This window comes from Lissotriton vulgaris, chromosome 10 (assembly GCF_964263255.1).
Source record: "Lissotriton vulgaris chromosome 10, aLisVul1.2, whole genome shotgun sequence".
Lineage (NCBI taxonomy): Eukaryota > Metazoa > Chordata > Amphibia > Caudata > Salamandridae > Lissotriton > Lissotriton vulgaris.
The window spans coordinates 411,534,303-411,551,655 of record NC_141698.1 but is presented as its reverse complement, the minus strand read 5'-3'; the positions used below and the strand labels follow the sequence as shown (position 1 = coordinate 411,551,655).

The 17,353-nt window shown below is 47.5% G+C and overlaps 1 protein-coding gene across 1 annotated transcript in view; it reads left to right on the top strand.

Annotated features, from left to right (window-relative positions):
* The window catches only part of ALG1 (ALG1 chitobiosyldiphosphodolichol beta-mannosyltransferase), a 442,794-nt gene that overhangs the window by 326,072 nt on the left and 99,369 nt on the right, over positions 1-17,353 (top strand). The window contains exon 10 of the mRNA XM_086941231.1: positions 5,773-5,883. Within this exon, the coding sequence (XP_086797357.1) occupies positions 5,773-5,883 (111 nt within the window). The remainder of the gene's footprint in view (positions 1-5,772; positions 5,884-17,353) is intronic.

The window sequence follows — 17,353 nt, the reverse complement described above, 5'->3', positions numbered from 1 at the left end:
TAAGGCGGAGGTGGGTGGGGAGAGAATTCCAGGTTTTGGCCGCTAAGTAGGAGAAGGATCTTCCACCCATGGTGGATCTATGGATGCGTGGAATCGCGGCGAGGCTTGATTGGACGATCGTAGTTGGCGGGTGGGGGTGTAAAAGCTCAGGCGCGTGTTGAGGTATTCGGGTCCTAGGTCGTAAAGGGCTTTGTGTGCGTGAGTGAGGAGACGGAATGTTATTCTCTTGTTGACGGGGAGCCAGTGGAGGTCTTTCAGGTGGCCGGAAGTGTGAGCTTGGCGGGGGATGTCTAGGATGAGTCGAGCGGAGGCGTTCTGGATGCGTTGGAGTTTTTTCTGTAGTTTGGCTGTGGTTCCGGCGTAAAGGGTGTTTCCGTAGTCCAGTCGGCTTGTGACTAGTGCATGGGTGACCGTCTTTCTTGTTTCGGTGGGGATCCAGCGGAAGATTATTTCGAGCATACGTAGGGTGTTGAAGCATGATGATGAGACTGCGTTGACTTGTCTGGTCATCGAGAGGGAGGAGTCTAGGATGAAGCCCAGGTTATGTGCGTGGTCCGTTGGTTTGGGTGCGTTTCCCAGGGCCGGTGGCCTCCATGAGTCGTCTCAGGCGGATGGGGATGATCCTAAGATGAGGACTTCCGTTTTGTCCCGGTTCAGTTTTAAACGGCTGTTCTTCATCCACTCGGCCACTTCTTTCATCCCATCGTGTAGGTTGGTTTTGGCAGAGTTTGGGTCTTTGGTGAGGGAGAGGATCAGCTGGGTGTCGTCTGCGTAGGAGATGATGTTGAGGTTGTGTTGGCGCGCGATGGATACGAGGGGGCTCATGTATACGTTGAAGAGGGTGGGACTGAGTGATGATTCTTGTGGAACGCCGCAGATGACTTCAGTGGCTTCCGATTTGAAAGGGGGGAGGCGGACTCTCTGGGTTCTTCCGGCGAGGAACGAGATGATCCAGTCCAATGCTCTTCCTTGTATTCCGACGTTGCTGAGGGTGCTATGACAGACTGTGTCGAAGGCTGCGGAGAGGTCAAGTAGGATGAGGGCAGCTGTTTCTCCGTTGTACAGTAGAGTTCGAATGTCATCTGTTGCTGCGATGAGGGCGGTCTCTGTGCTCTGTTTGGCTCGGAAGCCGGACTGTGAAGGGTCGAGGGAGCCGTTGGATTCGAGGAAGGCGGCGAGCTGGCTGTTGACGGTTTTCTCAATGACTTTGGCAGGGAATGGGAGGAGCGAGATGGGGCGGTAGTTCATAAGTTCGGTGGGGTCTGCTGTAGGTTTCTTCAGGAGGGCACTGAGTTCAGCATGTTTCCAGCTTTCCGGGAAGGTGGCGGAGTTGAGGGTGCAGTTGATGAATCTCGGAGATGGGGTGCGATAATGGAGTCTGCTTTGTTGAAAATGTGGTGGGGACATGGGTCGGTTGGCGATCCTGAGTGGATGGAGTTCATCAAGCGGATGGTGTCTTCAGTGATGATTGAGTTCCAGGCGCAAAGGTTGTTAGTGGGGGGTTTTTGTTCGGAGGTGGGTGGGGTGGGCTGGTCGCCAAAGCTGTTATGTATGTCAGCGATTTTGTTGTGGAAGAACGAGGCTAGAGAGTCGCAGAGGTCTTGAGAGGGAGTGATGTCGTTGGTGCCGGCGGTGGGGTTGGTAAACTCTTTGACGATGTTGAATAGTTCTTTGCTGTTGTGGGCGTTGTTGTCGAGTCGATCCTTGAATGCTGATTTCTTGGTGGATCTGATCAGTTGGTGGTGTTTGCGGGTGGCGTTCTTGAGGGTGGTCATGTTGTCTGTGGTTGAGTTTTTTCGCCATGTTTTCTCGAGGGTGCGACATATATTCTTGGATTTCTTAAGGTCATCATTGAACCAGGGGGCTTTTTACTACCTTGTTTGATTTGATGGTTTTTCAAGGGAGCTAATTCGTCAGCGCTGTGGGTGATCCATTGTGTGAGGTTGATGGCTGCTTGATTTTGGTCCAGTGATTTGGCAGGAGGGTTTTGGTGAAGCGATGTGAAGAGCTGGTCGGTGGTAATTTTGTTACAGTTTCTGCGGGGAATTGGTTGTGGGTGGTTGTGGGTCGTGGTCTTTTTGTAGTTGAAGTGAACGCAGCTGTGGTCCGTCCAGTGGAGTCCTGTGGCATGGTTGAAGGTGATGTGTTTGCTGGAGGTGAAGATTGGGTCGAGTGTGTGCCCGGCATAGTGGGTGGATGTGTCAACAAGTTGTTTGAGTCCGAGATTGGCGAGGTTGTCCAATAGGGTGGTGATGTTGCTGTCGTTGTTCTTTTCCAGGTGAAAGTTGAGGTCTCCCAGTAGAATGTATTCCTCGGAGGGAAGGGCGTGTGGGCTGATGAAGTCAGTGATGAATTGTGTGCGGGATCCTGGTGGCCTGTAGATAAGGGTGCCTCTGAGTGTGGTCTTGGGGTCGATGTGAATCTGGAAGTGAAGGTGTTCGGCAGCTGCGAGGGTGCCATCAGAACTGTTCGTGATTCGGATAGTGTTCTTATGGACGATGGCGATGCCTCCACCTGTTTGGTTGATGCAGTCCTTTCAGATGATCTTGTAGCCGTCCGGGATGGCTATGGCGATGTCGGGCGCTGATGAGGCGTTCATCCAGGTTTCTGTAAGAAATGTGACGTCCGGCGATGTGGTGTCTAGTAGGTTCCATAGTTCAGTTGCGTGTTTGTGAACCGAGCGGGTATTGAGCAGGATACACTTCAGGTGGTTAGTTACGGAGCTCTGTTTGGAGTTTGTGGATTTGGTGTGTATTGTTGCAGACAGTGAGACAAAGGGAAGATAGGTGCTGGCAGGATGGGCCACTTTGACTTAACGAGGGGGAGGAACTGTCACCTACCACACATGCACTTCACAAAGGCTCTGCCTGAGCACCCTCACAAAGGGGTTGTCACTATTCCTTTGTGACTCCAGACAAGCTGGGGCCAGGTCAGGGAGGAAGGGGATGCCCGACACCTCAGGGGATGGAAAACCTCTAGAAGCTTCCTCATCGTGAAAGTGGGCACCAGGTACAAATTATGGACCCTTAGCCCCAACTCTTCAGTACTCTTCTGGACCTGTGGACTCTTCCAGGAAGGAAGGACTGCTGCCTGCTGTGCTCATGCATGGGTGTAAAGGACTGAACCTGCAACTCTAAACCAAGGACGCTTGAGTGACACCAAGGATTACTTGGCTTGCCTCCTGATGAGAATCATTAGGGACTGAACAGGCTTCCTGCAACCTTGAACCCAGGAGCTGGACTATGCCAACTGTGAGTTCAGCCCTCCCATGTGGTGCCACCCTAGTCCTGGACCCTTGGAAGTGGGCCTGAAGGTGGTCTGGTAGCCCATCTGTGGATTCAGCATAACCAATGCATCTCCTCTGTGGCATCTCCCACCACATCATTCCTATTGCTGGACTCATTGCCCTCGAAACTTAGGGATCGCCTCTGATGCGCATATTTCCCCAACGCAAGGATTCTTCATCGCTTACAGCACTCCTTTGGAACTGTTACTGTGTGACACTTCGCAATGCAAGCACATTGCCTTGCTCAATGCAGATCTTCTGAACCACTTCTGTGCTACGCAATTTCTCGCCCAAACCTCGCATCGCCTCTGCTGCGCTATGCATCCTTTATGCTGGACTTTGCATCTCTTCACAACCAGGATTAAGGTACTTTGTTCAGCAGACCTAAGTGGGTCCCTGTAGCCCGCCCGTGCTCTATTGCACTCAGCCTGAACTTGTGACTTTGTCCTAGACTGACGTGACAACAATTAGCTCTTTGTGCTTTTTGGTGCTATACTCACTAAAATCTTTAAAATTGCATATCTCCAATTCTAATGATTGGATTTTTTCGTTTTGGTCTGGATTTATTTATTGATATTTACCTTTTTTTATAAACTGCTGCGGGATTTTTCTTGTGTGGCATTTTCTTACTGTTTGAAGTGATGCATAAGTACTTTACACATTGCCTCTAAGTTATGCCTGGCCGCTTTTGTGCCAAGCTACTAGAGGATTGAGCATAGGTTAATTTGGGGTTTGCTTGTGACTTCACCCTGACCAGGATTGTGGTTTCTGCTTGAGTATGGTTGCACCTCCTTCAACCAGTAGGACATTTTCTTACGTAAATGTACTTTCTTCGTAAATTTACTAATGCCGACTAATCCCATTGAGGACCATCCGCAGCTATAGGTATAGGGTATTATGAATAGACATGAAAATCAGTGGTATGCATAGATTCCTGGAGATTTTCCTTAGGAATTTTGTGACTTCACACAAGGTTGGAAATATATTCAATTTGTAGGATGAATCCTACAATGCATAGATATAAAAGATTTAAGTCCTATTTTCTTTGCTTTAGGGATGTTGCTATGAAAGTTATTTTGGCCATTTTTTTTCCTTTGTCAGTCATTCCCATATTTGTTTTGATTATTTAATTCTTGTCTCCAGAGGCTTTTACAGTGTCACTGTCAAAGAAGCTGTAACTTTGTTTTAATGTCCTCCAGATTGGTTTAATGCTGGAAATTAGAAATATAAGGGATGCTGTATTATAATCTGTGATTACTGTCATGGGCATACTCCCCTCCGTTTCAACCCAACATCCATTTTAGAATATCAAAGTTCATCAATATGTGTCAGCCTGCTGCCAAGATCCTCCTGGTACATATCCTAGGTGGGACATATATTTGTGATAGTAGGATTTGGAGGAACTACATTACTGTGAAGGTATCCCGTCTTTCCAGTTCTTCTTCTGTGATGCTGTATGCCATTGAGGGTATGCTCTCGATCCACCCGCCCCCCTCTCCCAAATCTCTCAATGTCTTAATCATCTTCCCGCAACTCTGTTGGTGATTTTGTCCTGGCTTGACTCTTGGCTTAGTTAGCATCTACCTATTGGCCTGGTGTTGAGGTACATTTTAAAAACCCTAGCATAGTAACATCACAATATAACATAACATTGGCTGATAAATGGCAACACTCGTGCCTTGAATAACTTGGTTAATGAAGACATGGTAAGTTTAATGTGCAGTTGTTATGAAACCTGAACAATTAAAATGTTTTAGGTTTTTATCGGTATCCCTGAGCATTCACAGTATATATTTATTGTTGTATCTTAATAAAGTTTTCAATCACGTATTCAAAAAAGAAATGTTCAATAGAATCCGATTTCTGTCCGCAGTTTTTATTTTTGTATTCTTCAATTTCCCAACGAAGACTTGCTCATAACACAGGTCCAAGTTCACATAGTACAGCCGATACCACAGTTCAAAGGTTGTTTTTGAACTGTGGTATCGGCTGTACTATGTGAACTTGGACCTGTGTTATGAACAAGTCTTCATTGGGAAATTGAAGAATACGAAAATAAAAACTATGGACAGAAATCGGATTCTATTGAACATTTCTTTTTTGAATATGTGATTGAAAACTTTATTAAGATACAACAATATATATACTGTGAATGCTCAGGGATACCGATAAAAACCTTGATCTTTAGCAATTGCCAGCAATTGTGAATCAACAGCACGGAGTGGTGGCTGTTTTGGGTTCCCTTGGAACAACTTTTTGCTATCTAATTACATAAAAATATTTATCCATCAGGCTTTGCGCAGTAAAAACCTCACTACCCAACTGCAAGAACGAATAAAAATGTTTTACTTTGGGTTGTCAAAATGTGTATCAAGGGGTGGTAGTACATTTTGAGTTGTGTTTGTATTAACATATTTGTTGCTTTTCTGTACAAAGGTTAACTTTAGTGACATTTAACCCTAAAATATATATTTCTTTCCAACAAGGAAAAGGACCATTGAAGGATCATTATATCCATTTAATACAGCAATTGCAGTTCCAATACGTTCAGATTTGTACACCTTGGTTGGAAGCGGAAGATTACCCTGTCCTTTTAGGTAAGAAACACTTTGCTGGAAATTTGATACAAAGTGCTAAAATTTGGTGTCAGATCACAACTATTACTTTCTTTATTCTTTCATAAACATTACCCCCATTTTAGGGGGATATATCAATATTGTTTATTTCGACCGTTGACATAAAATATGAAACAAAGGATCATGGAAAAACTGTCGGATGGAAGGAAGTACTGCAAATGTTTCAGGATGATAGGCTTTCAAGGCACTCTAGAATTCTGCGGGGAGTCAACTCCGTATTTTTGACAATGCATATACCTACCAGAGCTGGCTGAAAGTGGAGGCTAATAATCCTCACTTAAAGTTAATTTGTACAGCAATATCCAAAAATGATACTGAATCAAGTTCGAGAAACACTGATGATTGCAGTTTTTAGACCAAGCACAGGTGTGACATTAAACACTACACATTGAAGTCCGCTTTGTTGATAACTCTGTAGAAGACCTTTTTTTGTGAAGACAAATTCCTAGTTTTTTTTTAAGACACAAAAATTATTTGAAAATAGTTTCTAAGTTCACATTACACTTTCGTATGAACAAGGGAATCTTCTTACCTGTCTTCCAGAATTCCTCTGTTACAGCAAAGGAGTGTTGCACAGTGAAGAACGAAGTCACGTCTTCACTGCTAATTTAGGAGAATTAAAGACTTTTTTTCTTTTAATTTTTTCTTCCGTTGAGTTGATTCATTAGTTTCCCTTCACAGAATATTTATTTACTGTAATAATTCGATAAAGTCTCTCCCTTTTTTGGATCCATATTGGTTTTTTTCTTAAAGCTAAATAACTCCATCATAAAATAAATTTAAAGCAATGACCGATCTAAAAGAAACATTTTCTGTGTTTTTTAATTGAATCATATCAAAATTGAAAATGGATATGATAAATAACTAGGCTCTATTAGAGGGGTACAACAATGAGAAATGTCCTCTCCTTGAAAGTTGCCTGAATAAATAAAGGACGAGTTAGTTGATAATGGCTTCAAGGCCCTGCAACCTTCAAGATGTCTAGTTAGGGGTTAACTGATTCCAAAATGGGTGTTTTTCCTGTTTCAGCTGCTGCCAAGCCTTAAAAATTTGGAACATGTATAAAGATACTGGAATCCTGAACATGACATTCAAGTTGACATGCAACCCTCCTCCTGACTCTTTATTGTGGCAGGGGTTCAGTAGAAGTTTCCTTCATTCAATTCTTTCACTTCCTGGATGGGCAAGAATAATTATTAGGATGGATTAATTTAGAAAAAAATGTAAGCAGTACCTCTGTCACACTTGTTTCAGTTGTGTGTTCCCTAGTCCACTGTGCCGCCACAGTAGGAGGTAGTTATGGAGCGCTGAGGGAGTTACATAGTATGGATAATAAAGATTTTACTTCAGGCCTGGATTCCAGACAGTTCTCCCGCTGGAGGAAGGAGGGGTGCTTCAGGCAATGAGATGTATTTTCTGGGAAGCAAGTAAGATCATTTGGGTATCTAGACAGTACATATGATCTCCCTGAAACCGAACAATTTAATAATTTTCAATTTCGATATTGGGTCTTCCTCCTTGGATGAGAGCAAGATCAAATAGTCACCTAATGCTGTTCGCGAAGTCCTTTGGATCCCAATTTATACTTTGGTGGACGTAGCAATTTCTTTTGGCATGACAGAAGACCTAACACTCTCCAGGCTAGAACTACTCCTCCTGCCAAAGTTAGAAATGACTGCCATGCTGGAGGTCATTCTTAATGGATTGGCTGGAACCGCCATCATGGTGGTTCCTGTCAGTGCTGTTTACAATTTGGTGGAGAGCTCCTTCAACATGACGGAGCCCTGCACTAAGCTGTTTTATTTTTTATTTAAAAAATAAATAAATAAATCCCCTCGCCAGGGGAGTCGTCTTCCATTGCGAGGGAGCCATTTAGCAGATTTCACTCCCCCTTACCTGGCGGTGATGGGCAGTGAAAACTGACCTCTAGTTTCTCCCATCTAATTTAGAAGGATGGAGTTAGAGGTCTGCATCTGACAGCCGTTACTTCGCAGGGCTGTCAGATGGGTTTAATCACATCAGAGACGGAGTAGTCGCTGCTGTGACTAAACATTAGGTCTGCCTGCTTTTAAATTTAACGGTTGTATTATTATCTTGGTCGTACGAATCCTCTGTCACAGTTGCAACAGAGTATAATACTGGCAAGATATAAATGAGCAAAACCAAAGGGGATGATGGACGGAGTGTTGAACATTGCAAGCACTCACCCCCAGTCAGCTGATCTGGGTTTAATCCATCATAATTTTTTAACTCACTCCGCCACCCCAGTTCAGACATGGCCATATGCAAATCAGTCTGACCCTGTGCCTCATGGGAACAGTCCAGCCCGAACTGCCAAGCAATGTCTTCCCTGGACCTGAAACAAGCATCCTGGGACCGGTTTCGGGTTCATAACCCTCATCAGCCAGGCTATCTTGAATCCAGTGGCAAAGTGAGCAAGGGACCCACGTATGGGCATACCCTGCCAACTTAGGGCGAACTTAGCAAAACCAAAAGGGATGATGGACGGAGTGTTGAACATTGCAAGCACTCACGCCAGTCAACTGATCTGGGTTTAATTCATCATCATCATTCTTTACCTCGCTCAAATTCAAGGATTATGGTACAGCACCAACTGTACAGCAGGGCACCCAGCTCTAGAATGAGTGATTCATGAGCAGGCATGCATCACTACATTCCATGACATAGCCAGGACTCCAAACAGGGCTTAATACATCTCCAGGATTACAACATCATCCCACTGCTTATAGTCGCGCTCCAAGCCAATCTCGGTTTCCAAATGTTTCTTTAGTGGTAATTTAGTAGGCTGATTGGGTGGAGTATATATTTAAGATTATGGCTTCATTTATATCTTAACCCCTTCGACGCTGATGACGAGCTCAGCTCGTCATCACCCACGGGTGGCGTGTGCTGATGACGAGCTGAGCTTGTCATGTAACGCGGAAAAGTGAAAAAAGCAGCGCAGCGCAAAAATCGCCGCAGCAGCGATGCGGTTAAAACACACAAGATGATGGACAGAATGTTGCACATAGGCAAACCATTCACTCCCAGTCACAGATCTGGGTTTTAATCCATCGTTATTTTGCTCACGACGCAACCACAGTTCAGACATGGCCATATGCAAATCAGTCTTGACCCTGTGCCTCATGGGAACGGTCCAGCCCGAACTGCCAAGCCCTGTCTTACCTGGACCGGAATCAAGCATCCTAGGACGGTTTCTGGCTATCAGCCGTCATCAGCCAGGATAGCTTGAGTCCAGTGGCGTAGTGAGCACTGTACCCACGACTGGGCATACCCTTCCCACATAGGGCGAACAGCAAAACACACAAGATGATGGACGGAATGTTGCACATTGGCAAAACATTCACCCCAACCTTCACAGATCTGGGTTTAATCCATTGTTAGTTTGCTCACCATGCCACCCCATTTCAGACATGGCCATATGCAAATCAGTCTGACCCTGTGCCTCATGGGAACAGTCCAGCCCGAACTGCTGATGACGGCTGATAGCCAGAAACCAGTCCTAGGATGCTTGATTCCGGTCCAGGGAAGATATAGCTTGGCAGTTCGGGCTGGACTGTTTCCATGAGGCACAGGGTCAAGACTGATTTGCATATGGCCATGTCTGAACTGGGGTGGCATGGTGAGCAAAATAACAATGGAATAAACCCAGATCTGTGAAGGTTGGGGTGAATGTTTTGCCAATGTGCAACATTCCGTCCATCATCTTGTGTGTTTTGCTGTTCGCCCTATGTGGGAAGGGTATGCCCAGTCGTGGGTACAGTGCTCACTACGCCACTGGACTCAAGCTATCCTGGCTGATGACGGCTGATAGCCAGAAACCGTCCTAGGATGCTTGATTCCGGTCCAGGGAAGACAGGGCTTGGCAGTTCGGGCTGGACCGTTCCCATGAGGCACAGGGTCAAGACTGATTTGCATATGGCCATGTCTGAACTGTGGTTGCGTCGTGAGCAAAATAACGATGGATTAAAACCCAGATCTGTGACTGGGAGTGAATGGTTTGCCTATGTGCAACATTCTGTCCATCATCTTGTGTGTTTTTAACCGCATCGCTGCTGCGGCGATTTTTGCGCTGCGCTGCTTTTTTCACTTTTCCGCGTTACATGACGAGCTCAGCTCGTCATCAGCACACGCCACCCGTGGGTGATGACGAGCTGAGCTCGTCATCAGCGTCGAAGGGGTTAAGATATAAATGAAGCCTTAATCTTAAATATATACTCCACCCAATCAGCCTACTAAATTACCACTAAAGAAACATTTGGAAACCGAGATTGGCTTGGAGCGAGACTATAAGCAGTGGGATGATGTTGTAATCCTGGAGATGTATTAAGCCCTGTTTGGAGTCCTGGCTATGTCATGGAATGTAGTGATGCATGCCTGCTCATGAATCACTCATTCTAGAGCTGGGTGCCCTGCTGTACAGTTGGTGCTGTACCATAATCCTTGAATTTGAATAAACCCTTCATATCAACCAGCCTGAAGGTGTCTTAAATTCAACACTGGCAACGAGGAGCTTTTACCTGATTGGGGACAGGTATCTTCAAGCACCAACTCCCCTGCCTGCCTGCCTGCTTATCGGAGTTTCAAAGTCTTTTAAAACTTGGTTGCTCTGTGTTCGCTGACCCAAGGAGAATGACGGAAATATGGAGGCTGTGATTTCATCGCAGTGAGTTATTTTGTGTTTTTGTTGAGTTTTCAACACTCTTAAACCGTCTCTGTTAGACGTACGAGGCTCACCTGCTCAACTGCCATTGCAAGCGATGTCCTCTCACGCCCAGCCTCTCTCGCTGTCAGCCTCCATCTCAACGCTCGCTGCACGTCACACGCCGCACTCCAGCGTGTATTCACGCTGCGATTATGTGGCGTGCGGCCATTTTAATTAACGCTGAAATGCAATTTGGAACGCACGCCGCGTTAGAAGAAACGGAAAAAAAACTTTATTAGTCATCAACCTCTTCCTTGAGTTTATGCATACCACAGTTTCTTTCACATACCGTTATTTAACGCTCATCTTGTCAACATGGACTGCACTATTCCTGTCTGATCACCACGCAGTTTTAATACACGGTGAGAGTGGGTAATTTTGCATAACTCTTGTGTTTGATCTACTTCAAGGACAGCTGTGACTCTGTTTTGTTTCTCTTCGTGTGGTCAACAGTGGTTTGGACTGACAAGTGGGATTTTACCTGTTGGGTTTCTTTGAATTTTATGTTGTTGTTTTTTTTGTGTTAAAGAGCACTATGGCTGCAAGTATGTCCCAACCTTCAGCTTTCCTTTCAGAGAAGGGGGAAGCTATTCTTCCCTGGAAGAGATGGAGAAATCTATTTGACTCGTACATTGTAGCATTGGTGGAAAGAAAGTTTCTGCATTTAGGAAACAAGCTACTCTTCTACACAATTTAGGTGTAGAGAGAAGGAATCTCTAGGATAGTATGGACTTTATTCCTGTGGGTAATGGTGACGGAGACTCACCTGATGTTTACAAAATGTCTATGACTATGTTGGAGAAGTATTTCGGTCCCCGCATTAATGTTGTTCTTGAAAGATACACATTTTTTGCCAGGGTCCAAGGTCCTACTTTGCACGGACTTGTGAATTTGGTGAACTTTTTGATTCTCTCATCAGGGATCAATTGGTGACCAACAGCACACAAGTTCAGGAGAAACTTTTGTCAAAGAGCCCGTTCTTGGTGGAAGCTGTTTCCATTGTAGAGGGTATGAAGAATACTTCTACTTGGGTGAAGGAGACGAGGAAAAATCGTGAACATAAAAAGGAAGGGCAAAGTGATGTTCATGCCTTAGTGGAGTATGACGTTTTAGAGGGTGGTGACAATGTAGCCAAAGTTTCACTTGATAAAAAATCAAAAGACTTTGGAGAAAGATGCCCGCATGAGGAGTTCTCTTGAAGGATGAGCAACGAAAACTGAATGTGATAGTTGTTCTTTAAGCATTAGTAGCAATGTGGGCGACAAAGTCCCTGGCGAGTTTCCTAAACCTAAGTGTTTTAGATGTGGAAGCTTTTCACATTATTCCAACTACCCTCATTGCTATGCCAGAGTCAGTGTGTAACAAGTGTGGTATCAAAGGGCATTATGCTCCAGTTTTGCAAATCACCTACCAAAGCTCGTAACTCAGAAAAAGGACCTGAGGTTGTACGCACAGTACTTTTAAGTATCAGTGATAAAAGTGGAGAAGTTGATGCGGGGAAAATAACAGTGCCCGAGTGCAATATATTTGTAGATAGTCATGAATTTGTTGTTTTGGCTGACTCTGGTTCGCCTTTCACTATGGTTGGCAACAAGCAATGGGATGAGGTTGTAGGGTTGGACAGTATGACCGCGACCTATGACCCTGCTCTCAGGCAGGTCGCTCCCCATGCTACTGCACTGCCCCTGTCGATATTTGCCCATTACCATGCTGCCGCTTTGTGCTGAATTATATTGCAATTGTACTTGTCTGCTGTGTTTCTCCATTTACCTTGCTTCTTCCCCTCTTGTTATTTTCTTAATTTTCAATGTGCCCTGTCTCTGCCTCCTGTTTTACCAGCCGTCCTCACCCGCTCTTTCCCGCCGCTGCGTCCCTGCGGCCCGCCCCCTCACGACCGATTCGCCGCCCCGCCTCCCAGCTGCTCCTCCCTCCCAACTCCCCTGATATGGAGGCCGCATAGCGACCGTGCAGCAGATGCGCGCAGCAGGCGCGCCAAAGGCACACCTGAGCCAAGCCCGTCTGCGCCCATCCGTGCCCCACGCCAGGACCCCTGGACCCCACGAACGCCATGACACCCGCCTCTTCTACGACTCCAGTGCCTTCCACGCACTCAACACCGGACGATCGCGCACCTGCTGCCTGGCCGCCCCGAAGCGCACCCTAGGACCCTTCTCCTGCCGGAACTGCAGCTTCACCAGCATCCGGCCCACCAACCCACCTACCAAAGAACCCAACTACCTCAGATGCATCCTTTCCAACACCCACTCTGCACGCAAACACGCCGTAGAACTCTGGGACCTACTGGACTCCAAAACCCCAGACATCGCCTTTCTGACGGAGACCTGGCTAAACCCCTCCTCGGCACTCGACTTCACCAAAGCCATCCCGTAAGGCTACCAGATCACCTGCAGGGATCGCACCAATGGAGTAGAATAAGTAGAATGAGGAATCGCCATCGTGCACAGAAACACTCTCAACGAACACCGACGACACCCTCAGCACCGCCGAACACCTGCACTTCCAGATTCACACCGATCCCAACACCACCCTCAGAGGAACCCTCGTCTACAGACCCCCCCGGACCCCGAGCACAGTTCAGCGACTCCATCACCGACCTCGTGAGCAAACACGCCCTCGACTCCACGGACTACATCCTCCTCGGGGACCTGAACTTCCACCTCGAGAATAACGACACCCTCAGCACCGCCGAACACCTGCACTTCCAGATTCACACCGATCCCAACACCACCCTCAGAGGAACCCTCGTCTACAGACCCCCCCGGACCCCGAGCACAGTTCAGCGACTCCATCACCGACCTCGTGAGCAAACACGCCCTCGACTCCACGGACTACATCCTCCTCGGGGACCTGAACTTCCACCTCGAGAATAACGACACCAACTTCACCACCCTGATCGACAACCTCGGACAACTCGTCACTACACCCACCCATTCGGCCGGTCACACGCTTGACCCCATCTTCTCCGCAAGCTCCCATGTCTCCTTCAACCACGCCACCGAGCTCCACTGGACTGATCACCGCTGCATCCACTTCACCTTCCGGAAACCTACCACGCACCACCGCACCCAACAGATGCCGTGTCGCTGCTGGAGCAAAGTCACCGAAGACCAGCTTTCCACCATCCTCGCCCGGAGATCACCGGCAGACCCGACTAACCCCAACACCATCGCTCGCAACCTCAGACAGAGAATAAAGGACTGCGCCAACACCCTCTCCCCGCTCAAGAAGCCTCCCAACACCCACACAAAGCCAGCTGGTTCACCGAAGCCTTCCAAGCAAACCTGCAGAAAGCTCGAAAAAAACTGGACACCACCACCTCCTCAGATCCGCCAAAAGGACCTCCTTCAAAAACCGCCTAGACAACAACGCACACAACAGCAAAGAGCTCTTCAACATCGTGAAGGAACTCTCTAACCCCAGCTCCAACACCAACGACATCCCACCCTCACAAGACTCGCTGGCCACCTTCTTCCATCGCAAGATCGCAGACATCCACGACAGCTTAAACACCGGCACCACCCCGGCAGCCACGGAGACTCCTACGATCACCACCCGCACCAGCCGCTTGCTCACCTGGACCAACATCAACGACGACGACACCATCAAGATCATGAACACCGTCCACTCCGGATCCCCGGAAGACCCCTGCCCACACCACATATTCAACAAAGCCAGCAGCACCATCGCACCCCATCGCCGAAAAACCATCAACATCTACTTCGAGACAGCGACCTTCCCAGAGAGCTGGAAGCACGCAGAGATCAACGCCTTGCTCAAGAAACCCAAGGCGGACCCCAAGGACCTCAAGAACGTCCGACCCATCTCCCTGCTCCCCTTCCCGGCGAAGGTCATCGAAAAGGCCGTCAACAAAGAACTGACCAGCTTCCTTGAGGAGAACAGCAACCTGGACCCATCCCAGTCCGGGTTCCGCAGCAACCACAGCACCGAAACTGCCCTCATCGGCGCCACCAATGACATCAGGACCCTGCTAGACAACGGAGAAACCGCGGCCCTCATCCTCCTGGACCTGTCAGCCGCCTTCGACACGGTCTGCCACCACACACTACAAACACGCCTCTTCGATGCTAGAATCCAAGAGAAGGCCCTGGAATGGGCCTCCTCCTTCCAATCCGGCAGAACACAGAGCGTCCGCCTCCCCCCTTCTGCTCCGAAGCCACCGGGATTATCTGCGAAGTACTCCCAAGGCTCATCCCTCAGCCCAACGCTGTTCAACGTCTACATGGCACCGCTGCCCACGTCGCACGACGTCAACATCATCAACATCATCTCCTACGCCAACAACACCCAGCTGATCCTCTCCCTTACCAAGGACCCCCACACCACCAAAACCAACCTTCACGAAGGAATGAAGGCCGGCGCCGACTGGATGAGGAACAGCTGACTGAAACTGAACTCAGACAAGACAGTGGACCTCATCCTCGGATCCAGCACTTCGGCCTGGGACGACTCCTGGTGGCCGACCGCACTAGGGACACCCCCAACACCCACTGACCACGCTTGCAACCTAGGGGTCATTCTCGACTCTACCCTCTCCATGACGAAGCAGGTCAACTCTGTCTCCTCCTCCTGCTTCAACATCCTCCGCATGCTTCGCAGGATCTTCAAGTGAAGTAGGGTAGCTCACTGGTCAGAGGCGGCAGACCCGAGAGCAGAGGACGGCCCGGGACCAGGGTTCGATTCCCGGCGCGGCAGGTTTCTGGACCAGGGTCAGCGGACTCGATAATTCTCTCGCCTCGGTGCCCACTCTGATCAGCGATCACACTCGGCAACTCTGGGCATTAGCTTGCCTCATCTTCACTAACGGCCCCACCAGACCGCCGGGGATGCCTGGTCTCACCCTGGAGATAACATGTAACACAAACAGAGAACTGTCTGAAAACGACGCACTTTTCACATGCCCCCTATGGGGTGCTCTGTACAACACTGTAATCTGTAAAATCAACAGTAGTAACTAAATGTTTAACCAAATTATAAACGCATTATTTGTAAATGTTCATAAAGCAAATAGAAATCATTCAACTGGAGAACGTCTTTTTGAAGTTTTCCTTGTCTTGTATTTAATTCTTCAATCTTGGTACATTATTTCATGTACATCCATTCATTTTGATCAGTAGGTCCCAATGCATTTCGGTATAGCAATACCTTCATCAGGGGAATACTACAAACAAAATTGATACAATAACAATAATCAGAATTGAAAACACGGGAGCCCCATGCTCCACCTCAAAAGTATAATACTCTCATGCAAGTTTGTCAAAACGAGTACCAGCTTAGCTGTACCTCCACCAGTGTCATTGAAAACATGACTGAAAACCACCACTGGTGTTTAAACCCAAAAGAACCAATAATATCGGGGTACCTGACTGGATACTATAAACGACTGTGCTGTATCACGATGCCAAAACCTGAGTGATGAGACAGAATAGTAACCAGTTATGCTAACCATATCTCGAGCCTTAGTGTCAACAAGTACGGAAACCAGCCGCCGCCTACCTCTCCGGATGATTGCTCTCCCCCGCAGTGTGTTGTCCCAAGGATCTTGATTCTAAAGAAGATAAGCGTGACGTTATTAGAGTCCCGCTAAAACGTGTTAACTAAGTCTCCCAACCCTTGGCCTGCGCACCAAGCTGCTCTTACCTCGCTCTCAGTACTTCGTGACTTGTCTCGTCGTCTTGCGCTCGTGCGCGTTAACTCTAACCCCTCCTAAATGTGTTGCCTACCGGTTCCGCATAAACACTGAAAACGGACTACTCACTGGCTGTCCAAACTGGAAATGGGCGCCATATTTGCCTAGTCAGTCAACTCGGAAAAAATGTCTAAAAATAAAACTTCTGCAAACCTAAGCTAAATGCTAACTAAATGTGTGAAAAACGTATGAATAAAGAAAGTGTCCAATTGTGATATGTCCCGCTAAATGAGTGCTGGTTATGACAAAGTTGCCTTCCAAACAATAGTAACAATTTACAATATTATATTAATATTATAGGAAACATGCAAATTCAATTTTATCATTGAGACCTTGCGGCTCTAACGTATTCAACCTACGGATCCAGTATGTCTCCCTTTGCAATAATTGGCGATTGGTATCAGCATGCACATCCTGATTAATGCTTTCTAACACTGTGAAACGCAATTGCGGGATAGTGTGTTGTCTGTCTTTCCAGTGCATTGCTAGGTTGGATTTAGGGTTCCCTGGGGATACCCATTAAGGGACCATCTCTCAGGGAAGCCAGGAAGGGTTTCGCAGCGGTCGAAGCGCCTTGGGACCCTACGGGTAAGTAGTGCGCTTTTTAAATGCCAATACATTTACATTCAAGTGGATCCCCACCGAAACGAGGACGGTCACCCAGGCCCTCGTCAGCAGCAGACTGGAATACGGAAACGCACTCTACGCAACAAGCCCCAGCCAAACTCCTGAAATGGCTCCAAGGCATCCAGAACGCCTCTGCACGCCTGATCCTCGACATCCCTTGCCGCAGCCACATCACACCCCACCTAAGACACCTGCACTGGCTCCCTGTCAACAAGAGGATAACTTCAAACTCCTCACTCACGCACACAAGGCACTCCAAAATACCGGACCAGCGTACTTCAACAGCCGACTCAGCCTCTACACACCCACCCGCCAGCTCTGCTCTGCTCTGCATCCAAAGAGTGACCGCC